This window comes from Thermobia domestica, unplaced genomic scaffold, assembly GCF_964235325.1.
Source record: "Thermobia domestica unplaced genomic scaffold, izTheDome1.hap1.1 HAP1_SCAFFOLD_607, whole genome shotgun sequence".
NCBI lineage: Eukaryota > Metazoa > Arthropoda > Insecta > Zygentoma > Lepismatidae > Thermobia > Thermobia domestica.
Window position 1 is genome coordinate 56134 of NW_027656317.1, and position 15588 is coordinate 71721.

Consider the following 15588-nt stretch of genomic DNA (forward strand, 5'->3'; position numbering starts at 1 on the left):
GGAAAAACAAATAAACGATGTTGCATCCCGTAAAAATGTTCGCGACCTATGAAATCAATATTTTTTCTTAAAGAAAAAAAAGAATTAAAAAGAGAAAAAAAGGTCAAAATTTCGCGCTCGCTTCGCTCGCGATCAGCAGAGAAAAGAGGACGTGACGCACCCCTAAAAGTGTTGGCGACCGATTGAATAAATATTGTGGGTAAAAAAAAAAAAAAAAAAAAAAAAAAAAGTCAAAAATTTCGCGCTCGCTTCGCTCGCGATCAGCACAGAAAGAAGGACGTGACGCGCCCCTAAAGGTGTTGGCAACCGATTCAATACATATTGTCGGTAAAAAAAAAAAAAAAAAAAAAAAAAAAAAAAAAAAAAAAACGCTCGCTTCGCTCGCGATCGACATGAAAAAGGCAACGACGTGACGCCCCGTAAAATTGTCGGCGACCTATTCAATCAATATATTCGGTTGAAAAACAAAGTCAAAAGTTTCCCAATCGCTTCCCTCCCGATCGACATAAAAAAAAAGGCAACCCCTTCACCTCTCCTTATGCATTCATCAGTAAACATACAACCATAGATCACAATACCACTCACATCACCTATCAGTTCTCCACGTCCATCAAGATCCAATCATCGCCCTGGCCCTTTATGATGATACACAACATTACATGTTATTGTGTGCATTGCCCCGCGTTACAATACATGACCAAAAAAAAGAGAAAAAGAGCTGCACTGCCTTCAGTGTAGACATGTTCGTATTCGTAGAAAATGATTTTAGGTACACGATAGTACAGTAATCTATCTTCACATGCTTCAGATGTGAACGATACCTACACATGAAGAGGGCTCCCGAGGTTTCCTTTTCCAATAGGATGGAGCTCCACCACACTTGCAGAATGACGAGAAGTTATGTTAATAAATATATCCCAGAGTGTTTCGTAACTCGCCCTTGGTCCTAATGATGAAGCGTTCTTCAGATGGCCCCGATGTCTCCACACATGATACTATGCGACTTCTTTTCACGAGGCTCTCAAAGATCACGTTTGTGTCCTAACATTCTCTGCAGATATGACACAGCTGCGATAGCGGATCACAGAAGCCTTTCCTCTCCTTACAAGAGACGTGTTCATTCGAGTATGTGAGTAATTCGACTATCGATTAAATATCTCCCGTGTCACGATAGTAGTCACTTTCAATTCTTCTAACGAAGGTAAGAAAAAATGCTATACAAACTTCCTTTCGGTATATAAAGGATTAGGGGCCCAGAGAATATTTTCTTTCAAGAGGATACATTCTTTTTCGAACACCCTGTATATAGATCCTCTAATTATAACTGCAAACAAAATGTTGATTTTGCAATTGCTTCCATGAGAGAATATTCTGTGCACTTTCTTTCTGAAGGGCCGGGCCTAAACGTTTTCCTTAATCATTAAATTTAGTAGTTATCTACAATTACATAGTTTTCCATTGTTCTCAAAATAAAGATTTTTCTCTATGAATTGTTGAATGTTGCTAGGGATATTGAAGTAATTCTTTTTAGTGTTTTTTTCTTTACAATAATGTACTGAACGCCTGCATTAAGGAAGTTCGTGTGTCCATCTTGCAAAATGTTTCGTCTTTTTTCATGCCCACTAAGGTAAATATTCATTTTGCTCTTTTCTCTGTATGCAAACCACATTTCTTAAAGGCAACATTTTCATACAAATGTAGTACTAAAAACTTCTAATTGGCAACATCTGGGCTGCGAAGAGGAAAAAGAAAGAAATCTCGTACGTATTCGCGCGCAATTCGGAATTAGCCAATGAAAAGCACAAAAGCGGCCACCATCTCTCTCTCTTTCTTATTAACGGTTTTGTACTTTCTGCAGTTCTATCAGTGCTGCTAACCTCTTACTATATCATTGAATATGTATGTTTAGATATATATATATATATATATATATATATATATATATATATATATTTTTTTTTTACAAAAAATCATACTACTACGGAATAATATTAAATGCCTTTAAACCCTCATTTCTGTTTGCACTTTCTGTTACACTACCTTCCCCGAACTTCTTTCAAGTTATTAAGTGCAGAACGGGGAGTTATACATATTTACTTGCGCTTTGACAATATCTGCACATTGTGTAATAATAGGAGACGTATAAAATAAAACTATATACTAATACGTATATATATATATATATATATATATATATATATATATATATACAGTACACATTCCACTATCCGAGGCTTTCCTTTTCTTTTCTTGCTGACGATAAATTACGCTTTTAGAAATGTTGTCTGAAAACAATAAGAATATGTGCAAAAAATACAATCAGAGGTAGAGGTCTTTAACAGGAAATAAGCAAGGGAGTTGAAAAATTTTTTATGCATGTAAAAAATATAGACATGAACCAACTTGTGAAATAAAAAGACCAGAAAACTACTCTTTCTAAATTATGTGTAAACTTTTTACCGAAAACGAAAGTTGCACGAAAGACTTTTTGTCCGTTTTTTGGCCTCCGGTGCTTGGGGTCCCTGATTCAATCCCAGCTCGTGCCGTGTGAACTTTGTCGTGCATAAAGACCGTGCTCATGGGTTTTCTCGGGTTTCTCCCGTTTCCTCCCACTTTCTTCATTCAGTACTCATCATCACCGTCTCCTTTAGCGTAACCGGTATAAGTATGCGACGTAAATCTAAATATTTCATTTCATTTCCCTTTTCTGCTCATACTGCTGATTATGCGCGATTATGCCAACATCCAACTCCGCGGATAATCGTGCGATTACTGTATATACAACTAATACAGATACAACTAATTATATTATCAGTTACAGTATCGGTTTTTATTTACTAATTTGCCTCACTTTATTTGCATCCCTGCAGTAAATAATTCTTATCGATAATAGTTAAAATGTATATTACATTTTAGTGCTTCACGACTGAATGATCATCTGCCTTACGTTATCTCGCAGCTGAAGAGAATGCTACACTGAAAACTACCTTGCGTTATAAAGGGTAAGTGAAACATATCTTAAAAATATCTTTCATACATTTCATTGTGTACATTAAAGAATGTAAGTTTGCCTTTTTCCTGTAATCAATACTTAATAAAGGATTTATTTTTATTTATTTATATACAATTTCATACGTGGTTCGTGATAGTAAACTCGATAGGACACAGTGGCACTATGAACATCCGAATCACTCATCATTCGAACATTCAAATATTTATTCGAATATTAGTATATTCCAAGTAATGTTAACGACGTTAATATGCTTGCCTTTATAGTTAATAATGTCAATTCTTACTTAAAACATACTTCCTTAACAGGACATTGAAGAAAAGGTAGTTGCCAACGGCCATACCATGCTGAATATACCGGTTCTCGTCCGATCACCGAAGTCAAGCAGCATCGGGCCTGGTCAGTACTTGGATGGGTGACCGCCTGGGAACACCAGGTGCTGTTGGTATACTTTTTCTAATTTTGTTTTTCACAAAGACGAATATTCTCACATCGTTCACCACGATAATTTCGTAATCATGCATTACTTAAAACAATTAGCAACGCTTTCCACGCGCTGGTCTTTTTGAGTATTCACCGACAAACCTACGTAGCTACAATAACTCACTCGAAGCCATATGCATTCGCCAACGGCCATACCATGCTGAATATACCGGTTCTCGTCCGATCACCGAAGTCAAGCAGCATCGGGCCTGGTCAGTACTTGGATGGGTGACCGCCTGGGAACACCAGGTGCTGTTGGCATCTCTTTTTCAAATTTCATTATCCTTCAAGTACGAAAATACTAGAAACATTAATTTTATAGTACTTTCAAGAGATAATTTATCAACATTATTTCATAGCGATTAATCGATATTCTAAGCGTTATACCCACTATTTCTTACACTAACAGCCTGTTTATTTGCACGGCACATTAAAATAACCTGATTTCCGATCCGTGTGCACCTACTACTATACTTAACACGGAATGTATTACCACTTTTTAAAAGTAAATTATTATGACTAAGTGTAGATCTCCGGCGAGTAAATGCCTTTCGTATACAAGCACGACACATCTCCGCTATGTGCTTTACTTTTTTACTAACAGCATATAGAAATTGGATTTCAACGTGTTTCTACATAACAGAATGAAGCAAATTTCGTGATTTAACTCTTTCGAATAATGTGTTGGTCCTGACAAGGACCGTTTGAAATGAAAAATCTTGAAGAAGATTTTTACTTAGAGCTTGTGTACTTGGTAACAGCCTTCGTACCCTCACTTACAGCGTGCTTGGCAAGTTCACCAGGCAAAAGAAGGCGCACAGCTGTTTGGATTTCCCGGCTGGTGATAGTTGACCGCTTATTGTAATGGGCCAAACGAGAAGCTTCAGCAGCAATACGCTCGAAGATGTCATTAACAAAGCTGTTCATGATACTCATAGCTTTGCTAGATATGCCAGTGTCAGGATGCACTTGCTTCAAAACTTTGTAGATGTAAATGGCATAGCTCTCCTTCCTCCTCCTCTTCTTCTTCTTATCTCCCTTGGAGATATTCTTTTGGGCTTTACCAGCCTTCTTTGCAGCCTTTCCGCTAGTTTTTGGTGGCATGATGACTCACTCGTTCAGCAAAATTAGATGTGTCCGCCGATTTATCGACTTCATTTAAATTACAGTACGTGTTTCAATTCGCGCCAACTGCCTTGCTTTTCATTTGATGCACTCGGGTGCACGCTTGAAGTAGTAACAAAACTGACTTGATTCATGGGAGGCCGCAATTTTTCCTCTCATCTTATTACGAAAGAATATTGAACAATGTCTGGTCGCGGCAAAGGTGGAAAAGTCAAGGGAAAGAGCAAGTCCCGCTCCAGCAGGGCTGGCCTTCAATTCCCAGTAGGCAGAATCCATCGTCTTTTGCGAAAGGGTAACTATGCCGAACGAGTTGGTGCTGGCGCTCCCGTGTATTTGGCTGCAGTCATGGAATACCTGGCAGCTGAAGTTCTTGAGTTGGCAGGCAACGCTGCTCGTGACAACAAGAAGACTAGGATTATTCCACGTCATCTGCAGTTAGCTATCCGTAACGACGAGGAATTAAACAAGTTGTTGTCTGGAGTTACAATCGCTCAGGGTGGTGTTTTGCCCAACATTCAAGCTGTACTTCTGCCCAAGAAAACTGAGAAGAAGGCATAAATGTAAGACCTATATCTCATACAAATCGGCCCTTATGAGGGCCACAAACCCCTTTATAGAGGAGATTTACGATTGAAATGAATTGTTTTCGATATACAGACTCATCAAAAGTGTCTGAGATAGTTGCTTAGTTTCATTCGAAATTCTCGCTGCTATTCGATTAATTAGTATATGTGTAGTCGTCGATCGTAATTGAAGCCCATAGGAAGTCACACTAACTTTAGAATACTCCAAACAGCGATGTGCTTAGTTCCCACTACATTATTAATTATAAGATCATTACCTTTTGTATTGTCGCTAGCTACATTTTTTTGATATTTGCGTACATCGGGCTCATATTACCCAGAGGACAGGACAGTCGAGCCCAGATTCTCAGCAATGGAAGAAAACCTCATACCACATATTCTCATGTACTTCATGCTAGACAAAGGAATTTCCAACATTCTTAAAGCACTCATGTTTCTCTCTTGCGTTGGCTTGGCTGAAATTACTCTGTTCAATATGTTCTCGACATTTATTATTGTTCATTACTATGCCCCAATGACATCATGAACAGAGCGGATCAGAAAACTTTCCTAAATTTCTTTTGCAACATAGTAATGACATTAAATGCACACTTAAGTACGATTTATTCTTTGCAAGGTCGATATTCATATTTGTGTGATATGTGTTATATGTATATGGTTTGTAATACGCAACTACTCTTATTCTCTGATCTCAGAACTCATTTGCTACTGTGCCCAACGAGCGAGCCTAGGTTTCTTGTAACTACTGCCTTTCTTTAGTAAATAATGTGAAGTATACAATGCATTAACCTACATCTCATATTTGTATTACTCTTTATTTTAGTAACCCGCTACGAAGTGTCATTAATTTACATGTAAATCACAATAGACACCCGCAAAAGAAAGAAATCGAACCCAAGACCACGTAAACAAGATAAAGGACAAGATTCAGGTTTCTAACGCATTATTCGCCCCTCACAGCACAGTATAGAAGTTGTATAAGCCTCTATACGTACATCCTACTGTCAGAACAGAAATTCCGACTTGCGTTTCGCATCTCTCATGCTCGCTACTTCCAACAAATCGCCAATTTCCAACCAGAACCCCTTCTCCAGCATTAATACTGCTACATGATATGAATACGTATACATGAACGTACATAATGTAAAAAAAAACGTATGATTTTCTCAAATTAATCTCTCTACGTCTGTAATTTAGTGTGCATCAAAAGGCTTTAATGTAGTTACACGAATTCTTATAATCTAACAGAAAATCGCACAAAGTAAATCTTTCCCTTTATATAAATTTGTTGGCTCTGAAAAGAGCCGTTTATGCCAATTTTATATCCAAAATAGGAGGAACCCCAACTTAACCTCCGAAACCGTACAGGGTTCTTCCTTGCCTCTTCAAGGCATACACAACATCCATAGCTGTCACTGTCTTCCTCTTGGCGTGTTCTGTGTATGTAACAGCATCTCTGATTACGTTCTCCAGGAATACTTTCAATACTCCTCGGGTCTCTTCATAAATGAGACCAGAGATACGCTTCACACCACCACGGCGAGCAAGACGCCTAATAGCGGGTTTGGTGATACCCTGGATGTTGTCACGAAGAACTTTACGGTGGCGCTTGGCACCTCCTTTGCCAAGACCCTTGCCTCCTTTTCCACGTCCTGTCATTTCGATATGTTACTGCTTCGCTCACCACACACGAGAAATACAAGCCCAAGCAGCCCAAGACTCGTGGTTTTGTTCCTTCGATCATGCAGGGAAAGCACGGAGGAAAAACACAAAACGTGTCTAAGCCAATGAGAACTGTCCTTTTCGACTGACTTTATCCAATGAGAAATAGCTTGATTTAACGGTTTTGCTCTTTATATAACTTGACTTCATTCAGCGCGCAACAACGACAGTGCGAGAAGAGTGATAGCGTACACAGTATACTTTACTCCACTATAATGGGGCGAAAACGTCTTCGGAAGCCTATCACCTCCAAACCAGACCCCCCCTCAACACACGAAGATAGTGATACACAACAGTCTACAGAAACAGAGAAGAACTCTAATATTTCACCCACCAACACACATACAGAGAAGAACTCTGACAATTCACTCACCAACACAAATCCAGAGAAGAACTCTGATACCTCCACCACTGACTCAGAAACATGCCCCCTCATCAAACAGAGAAGAATACTAAACCAATAGCCAACTCATATACTGCACATTATGTGTTTACACATTTAGCTACCCAATTTCATGACATTGAAGAATTCTATTCGCCTCTCAGAGACCGACTTCCAGGCTTTGAATATTGTATTGCAGGCCGTCCAACCCTTAACAAAGAAGGATATCATCTTGCCTTTAAGTGTCAAGGAGCTCTTGACGCATTTCATAAGAAGTTCAAACCGAGTGATTTTGGCCCCAAAACCAGAATAACACCAATTTTGACTCCTGAAGACATCAAAAAGGCTGACGGAATCCTACCACCACCGCCAAACAAACATACCAAGAAGAACAGCAGACATACTTATACATGCGTCATCAAAGGCGTAGATGTCGACCTTACTATTCCAGAGCTCAAGGAATCATTCACAAAAGCAGGATTAGATTTTTGCAACCTAACAAGAATCCGCAACTCTGATGGTCCACTTCCGCTAATAAGGCTTTTCTCTTCAAATACAGAAACCATTAGCAGCTTAATTGCGAAGGGTATCATCATTAACAACAAGAAACATCGAGTTGAGGCATCAAGATCGGCGGCACGACCTACACCATGTTACAATTGTTACAAATACGACCATCTAACCCATCTCTGTACGCAGAGTAGAGTCTGTTTTCGTTGTGGCGAAAGTCACACTTCACCTTGTGGAAGACCAATTAACCGCATGTTCTGCGCCACCTGTAAGACAATAGGACACCGCACAGGAAGCAGTGACTGCCCCAAGAGGCCACACTTCACAGAAAGAAGACAAATCATCCCAAACATTTTGAATACAACAGAATTCCCACCACTACCAGAAACTGGCCCTTGCAAGGATCACCACCAGACCTCCACAATTCCAGAAGATGAAGAAGCAGAAGAACCCGACCAGCAACAGACCACTCCAAATTCAGATTTTCAAGACCAAATTAACGAAGCAATAGAACGAGCCACAAATTCCATCATGAAATGGGTAGCATCAATACTTGCAATAGTAACAGAACCCCCGAAACAAAAAACACTCCATCAGGCCATTTCTCAAGCCACCAGACAAATTTTTCGAAAACAGTTAAATATTCTCACAACCACTCATGGCAATATCTATATCACTCATAAAAATTTATCCCCATTTCCACAGAAAAACAACACATCTAATTCTTCTCACATCACATAAATCATCCCACCTACATTAACACACACACAATGTTTTTGAACTCAATGCCAAAAACTTCTCTCTTCGGCACTCTTCACGGATTCACAAAGAGAAGAAGATAGAAGATCAAAAGCTCCAACCAAGAAGATAAGAAGACTTTCAACGGCCAAGTACAGGACCACGAACAGGACCATCTACCTGATGGACGCACTTATGCATCGGCTTCACTCAACATCGGAAGCACACAATCAGCAGACCCAAGAACAGAAGCCTTCGTGTTAAGACTTGTTGAGACCAGTTGTGCGCTTATCATCGCTGCTACCAACTCATCACATCAATTTATTAATATTTTCTCTGGATGAAGTAGCTAATAGCTAATATATCCTTCCATCTTCTGATGGTAAACAGACTATGCCTATGCCTATGCCTATCAGCGCGCAATTATTTGAAACAAGTCGTGACAGTTGCAATGGCACGTACCAAGCAGACAGCTAGGAAATCTACTGGAGGCAAAGCTCCTCGAAAGCAGCTTGCCACCAAAGCTGCAAGAAAGAGTGCTCCAGCTACCGGTGGAGTGAAAAAGCCCCATCGTTACAGGCCTGGTACTGTGGCTCTCCGAGAAATTCGTCGTTACCAGAAGAGCACTGAATTGCTCATCCGCAAGCTGCCCTTCCAACGACTCGTCCGAGAAATTGCACAAGATTTCAAGACAGATCTTCGCTTCCAAAGCTCAGCTGTCATGGCTTTACAGGAGGCAAGTGAAGCTTACCTTGTAGGGCTTTTCGAAGACACCAACTTGTGTGCTATTCACGCAAAGAGAGTCACAATCATGCCTAAGGACATTCAGCTTGCTCGCCGCATCCGTGGGGAACGTGCTTAAGTTTGAAGTTCTGGCACTGAGTTCAAAAACGGTCCTTTTTAGGACCAATACACTACTTAGAGATGCTGTTATCCTAACAAGGATCTTGTCCATACTTGTTATCTTTTTTTTTTAAATTCTCACGCCGTATGTTGCATAGTTAATACATCTACCTTCGTTTTCCTGTCGTTTCGTATATCATCCTATCTTTCAAGTATATTCTTTAGTTTTCCCCTATGTTTACCGATTGATTATCTTCGTTTTATGTGGTCAAGGGTTCGATTTTGCCATATGTTGCATAACTTAACTTCGATTCAACCACTGTTTGCCCTTCTCAACGTTATTAATCTGATAGAACTCGCAGGCGAAATATGTACTTCTTCCAAGGTAGCAAAAGTAATATTATTTTGTCAGAGGTCGCTGCTGTTGAATGCAAACGTTAAACTAAACTTTCTTTAAGTGTCTGTTTGTACTTAACATCAGTTCAATTGTACACCTACATTTCTGCTGGTGTTACTATTTTTCTTTATAGCAATATTACGAATTATAAGACGGTATCCGTGGTTATTAGCGTGTTCCCTTTTCCTAACACTTTCTCATTACACCAGTATTTCCATCATTCATTAGGCGTAATCACCCGTCTCCTTTATCATAAAAATCATAATAGTACGACGTTAAATTGAAACATAGTCTACTTCACTTTCACGAGTTGTAATAAGTTCGAACATTTCTTTCACCCCAGCCTTGAAAAGAGTTGATTTTAGTTTAGTGTCCCTTTCAGCAGCAAGGCTGTTTCAAACGTGGACCTACTTATTAACGTGCAATGCGAAACATTTGAGCTCCCACCGAGAATCGAACCCAGTCAGCCTGCAAAAGTTTTTCTAACAAATGCATTAAGTGCGTTTTCTGTACTGTTTCGCTACTTGAAGATAGGAACAAGGAAAAAGTAAGTGATCACAAATTGACATTACGTAATGTGTTCCCCATTTTTTTTCGAGTACACCATTCTTGACACCCGTGAAAGCTTTCTTTCCCCACCCTCAATTCCCCTCTGTTATAAAGCACTTACATCAAGAAGTGCTTCGGTTAAAAAGAAAACTCAAAGTCCCTTGCGTGTATACTATACATTGCTATGAATGAACATGTGATAATGATAGGAAAAGCACAATTTTACTCTTCTCAAAGTATTTGATGGCTCTAAAAAGAGCCGTTTTAAAATGTCAGATGATTTACTGACACATTTACTTCTTCTTTGGTGCAGCCTTCTTAGCACTTTTCGGTTTTGCTGTAGCCTTCTTTGGCTTCGGGGCCTTTGGCTTCTTGGGAGTTTTTGCCTTCTTCACTTTAGATGGTGATTTCTTAGGTTTGGGAGCAGCAGCCTTTTTCTTTTCACCAGTCTTCTTGGGACGTTTAGCTGCTGGCTTTTTCGCAGGCTTCTTCTCCTTTGATGCTGATCGTTTCGCCTTGGTTGAAGATCCACCTTCAGGCTTCTCCTTCAGCGATGAAGCACTAAGCTTAAACGATCCAGATGCACCTTTTCCCTTGGTCTGAACCAAAGACCCAGAAGCAACTGCACTTCTCAAGTATTTCTTGATAAATGGAGCAAGCTTCTCGGCATCCACTTTGTAGTTCTGAGAGATGTATTTCTTAATAGCTTGCAGTGAACTTCCTCCCCTTTCCTTCAAATTCTTGATGGCGTTGTTCACCATTTCTGATGTTCTTGGATGAGAAGGTGTTGTTTTTGGTTTCTTAGGCTTTGCAGACTTCTTAGGAGAAGCCTGTGCCGGGGCTGCAGGTGCTGATGCCGTATCTGCCATTGCTTTCTGCAATAAACTCAACGATACTGAAGAATGAAATTTTCGCTAGACAGACAGACAGACAGACAGTATGTGGCAGGCATTAACCTGGGTTTGAAGTTACGGGCTTTTGCCCTTGCCTTCAATCATGTTTTGTAATTGATTACTGTTGATGGTTGTTAGTCATCTTCTGAAAGGGTCGCAACTGTCGCGTGTCCCTTTGATGGCAGTGGTTCAGGGTAGTGGCCCTGGCATCCTGTAGACTCTTCGATGAGGCTCTGCTCGTCCGATGTTGGTGACATGCTGGTGGGGTGAGTGCCTGATGGCTCTCCAGAATGTTGCTGTACGTCTTCTTCTGACATCTTCGAGGAACGGCAGATCCAGGTCCTCGTGGATCTGTTGGAGGCGCGTGTCCATGGAATGTCCTGTGATGGCCCTGGCTGCTCTGTTCTGTAGGACTTGAAGTTGTCGGAGTCTGGTAGGTGCTGCGTGTTGCCACGCAGGGTGAGCGTAGAGGAGGATTGGACGGATGCTCATTTCGTACACATGTTTCCGTGTCTTATGAGCTAGGGATGGGGAGAGGAGTATGGGTAGTAGCGCTTTGAACCTTTGCGACGCTTTCTTCGTGACTGTTTGTATGTGGTGGTCGAACGTCAGCTTTCGGTCTAAGTGGACTCCGAGGTATTTTGCTTGTCCTTCTTCAGGTAGTGGTGTTCCCGCTAGTTGGAATTCTGTAGGCTCTAGTACTCTTCGTCTGGTAAAGTTCACTACTGAAGTTTTGCGGGGGTTGACCTTGATCCTCCACCGCTGAGTCCACTCGTCGAGGAGTTGGAGATGTCTTCGCAAGTAGACCGAAGCGTAGCGTTGGTTGCCATGTGTTGCGAAGATCGCTGTGTCGTCCGCAAAGGTTGCTAGGGTGGTGTTTAGGGTGGTGGGAATGTCGTTGGTGTATAAGGCGTATAGGATAGGTGAAATGCAGGAGCCTTGCGGAACTCCTGCGTGGATAGGTCTTGGGTTGGTGCTGTGCCCTGCGTGGGAGATGTAGAAACTTCTCTCGTACAGGTACGAGGCTATCACTCTCAGTTGGTAGTGCGGGAAGGCCTGGAGGTGGAGCTTGTGTATCAGACCTTCGTGCCACACCTTGTCGAAGGCTTTCTCGATGTCGAGGAATACACCCAAGGTGTGGCCTCCGTCGTTGAATCGGGCGGTGATGAGCTCGACTACTCGAACGAGTTGCATTTCGGCGCTGTGGCCAGCACGGAATCCAAATTGGTGGTTGGGCAACAGATTGTTGTCGTTGACGAACTGAATGAGTCTTCTTTGGAAGATCCTTTCGAACACCTTACTGGTGTGCGAAAGGAGGCTGATTGGTCGATAATTTGATGGGTTCGTTCGAGTAGCGCCCGGTTTGGGTATCATGCAGATCCTCGCTTGTTTCCAGGCCTTCGGATAGTATCCTGTGGTGAGTATGGCATTGAATATCCTGCAGAGCAAGACCAGGGCCTTCCTCGGTATGTTCCGGAGAGCTTCAGGTGTGATTCTGTCCGGTCCAGGGGCACGATGCAATGCTTGGCGGCGGATGACTTGTTGGACTTCCCTCGGAGTGGTGAGTGCATCCGGCGGAGGTGGATCGTCAAAGTTGGTATCCTCTATGGTGCGTCGCACTGCTTCACGGGTGTCGGCTGGTGCGGGTGTGATGTTGGGTTGGAGGGTGGCTTCCAGGGTGTCTGCAAACTGTTGGGCTTGCTCTTCTGGCTCGTAGAGTAGGCCTTGTGGTCCTTGGAGCGGGTAATTCCGTGGACCGGCCGATGGTCTGGCGAATCGGCGGACCAGTCCCCAGAAGTCTCGATTTGGCGTGTCCAGCTCTTGTAGTCTCTGATTCCATTGTGCTAATTTTATCCGCAGGAGCCTCTTCCGCACTCTGGAAGTGAGAGCGTTCCAGAGTGTTTTGTAGGCTGGATGACGTGTCCTCTGCCACTTCTTTCGTGCCAATCTCTTCATTTGCACTAGCACCGTGGTGCGATGTTCTTCTGCACTGGGGGGTTTTTCGGCCCTTGTGGTAGATGTTGTCGCCAGTTTGTGAGCTGATTGAATTTGCGCTGTCAGTGTCTCCACTGTGTTGTCCAAGCTATCTGGTGTGTTGACAGGCAGACGTGGGTTCACCATTTGAGCAAGCAGCTGGCGGAAGTATCCCCAGTCTGTGGTGGTTATCTTCGGGAGGTTGGAGCGCTGTATGTGGTGGCGAATGGCTATTGTTTGGAGCACTGGGATGTGGTCTGAGTTGAGTGTATGAAGGACTGATGGGCCATCCAGAAGGGCGAGGTTGGCGGTCAGCACCATGTCCAGCACGTCTGGTCTTCCTCCATTACGTGGGTAATGAGTTGGTTCGGTGGGGGCGGATGGGATGAAGTCTATTGTTCTAAGGGCTCGATGGAGTATTCTGCCATTGTCATTGGACACCCTGGAATTCCACTCGTGATGTTTAGCGTTTAGGTCGCCTCCAATCAGGACTCGGTGGCCAAGTCGGCGCAGTGTCCGAAGGTCTTCTGGATCTAGGTTCCTGCTATGCGGTCTGTAGGCTGCCAGTATCTGGATTGGTCCATCTGGTGAGTGGAGCGTGATGCCCGTGACCTCTAGGGACTGGAGTTGGATGGGGGGAAGTGGGTCGTGGGGTAGGGAATTTTTGATGATGATAGCAGTGCCACCGAGGGTGGTTGCTCCAGGACGGTCTGTTCTGTGGATGGTGTAGTTCGGGATTTGGAATGGGATGGGTGGTTTCAGCTTTGTTTCTGTGACTAGTGCGATGTCGATTCTCTCTCGTCGGAGGAAGTCCTCCAGAATCACTTTTTGGGTACGGATACCATCCGCGTTCCAGTGGACGACCCTGAGGTCACGGGAGATTGTCGATCTAGTCCGTTCCATCGTCGACCAGGGATGCTACTACTTCGAACATTGTCGTCATTTTTTCGATGGGATCTTCAGCGGCTGCGATTTTACGGAGTCCTGTTTTAATCTTTTCCAGGAAAGTTTTCAGGTTCAGCCCCTGGAAAAGTTCCTTTATGTCCTTCACAAGGGACAAAATGGAAGTGGTTTCGTTCTTGTCTTGGCTGCCTGCTGCGTCGGTGCGTGGACCTGAATTGTTCTGCTTGGCGTTGTTCCTGCGTGGTCTGGGTGGTGTGGGTGCTGCCTCTTGTTGTTCTTCTTGGTTGGTTGGGTTGTTGCTGCTGTTTGATTGTTGGTTGCTGGCTTGGTTTTCTTTTCTGTTGTGTGTGGGTGGAGGCGTTGCCTTGTCGGAGGTGGCGGAGGCATAGTCCTTGTGTTTCTGTGGTGGTGTTTTGTTTCCTTGGTCGTTGTTGGTTTGTTCGGAGTTCTGCTTGTTTCCTTCCGGGTTTCTTGGTTGGCGCCGTGCTTTGGCCGCTTTCAATGTAGGACAGCCTTGGTAATTAGCTGGGTGAGGGCCCCCGCAGTTTGCGCACTTTGCTGGTGTATCCCGGGTGGTTTTGGGACACAGTGTGCTGAGGTGGGAATCTTCACATTTTACACATCGTGGCGTTGCTCGGCAGGTTCTTTGTGAGTGCCCTACCCTCTGGCATCTATGACATTGCAGTACTGTCGGTCCGCGATACGGCTCGATTGTAACTCTGTAGTTTAGTAGTCGGTTAAGGTTGTAAATGGCTGAGATGCCTGGCACTTTTCGCAATGATACCAGGAACAGCGGAAAGAGTGGACGTGTCCCGTTCGGGTCAGTGCGTCCCCTCAGCTGCCTCACTTCTTGAACTGGGTATTCCAGTTCGTTGAGCTCCTCTTCTATGTCTTCCGGGGGGGTATCAAGGGGCAATTTGCGGATCACCACCTTGAAATATCGAGCTGATTTCGGGATTTCTGAGGCAAATGATCGGTTTGTTTGTACACAGTAGGCTTCTATTTTCTCGTAGTCTGCCCATGAACGGCAAGTGAACTTGATGTATTCCTTGCAATGGTCCACTGCTGGAGGAGTATGGCATGTTGCTGACACAGTGCGAGAGAAGTTGTAAGTTTTCTCGACACCATATACATAAATCGGGGGGGGTTTGCTGGTGGTTTGGCTGTTTGACTCACTGGGGCCTGCTTGCTCTGGTGGGTCTTGATCATTTTCTTCGGTCGCTAGGGGAGCGAATTGGTTTTTGAATTCTATCAAGGACGCAACGTTCACTGTTTCACGGCGACGCACACGCTTCTTGGCACGCTGGAACTCGTGCCCATCTTCTTCCGCCTCTGTTTCTGTGTAGTCACTCATTTCAATAAGGTTCTCTTCTTGGTTCGAGTCCGGATGGGTCACCGACTCGTTCTTTTCGTCGTTATGCTGTGGTGGGGGGGTCTGGTGCGAGGCGCCACTGGTGTTAGCCACTTCTTGAAGC

General features: G+C 43.3%; 1 protein-coding gene and 2 non-coding genes across 3 annotated transcripts; 2 read left to right on the forward strand and 1 right to left on the reverse strand.

The window, feature by feature from the left end:
- Nucleotides 1–3339: 3339 nt before the first annotated feature.
- Nucleotides 3340–3458, forward strand: LOC145677088 (5S ribosomal RNA). Its single transcript, XR_014129618.1, has one exon. It is a non-coding gene; the product is annotated as a 5S ribosomal RNA (ribosomal RNA).
- A 177-nt stretch (nucleotides 3459–3635) lies between these two features.
- Nucleotides 3636–3754, forward strand: LOC145677094 (5S ribosomal RNA). The gene has a single exon (XR_014129623.1). It is a non-coding gene; the product is annotated as a 5S ribosomal RNA (ribosomal RNA).
- A 6839-nt stretch (nucleotides 3755–10593) lies between these two features.
- On the reverse strand, nucleotides 10594–11212 carry LOC145677080 (uncharacterized). Its single transcript, XM_081747759.1, has one exon. The coding sequence runs from the start codon at nucleotides 11210–11212 to the stop codon at nucleotides 10637–10639; it is 576 nt and encodes a 191-aa protein (XP_081603885.1). The 3' UTR covers nucleotides 10594–10636.
- Between the last annotated feature and the right edge of the window lie 4376 nt (nucleotides 11213–15588).

Coding starts and splice junctions, on each gene's coding strand:
- LOC145677080 (XM_081747759.1), bottom strand. CDS start 11,212: ATGGCAGATACGGCATCAGCACCTGCAGCCCCGGCACAGGCTTCTCCT.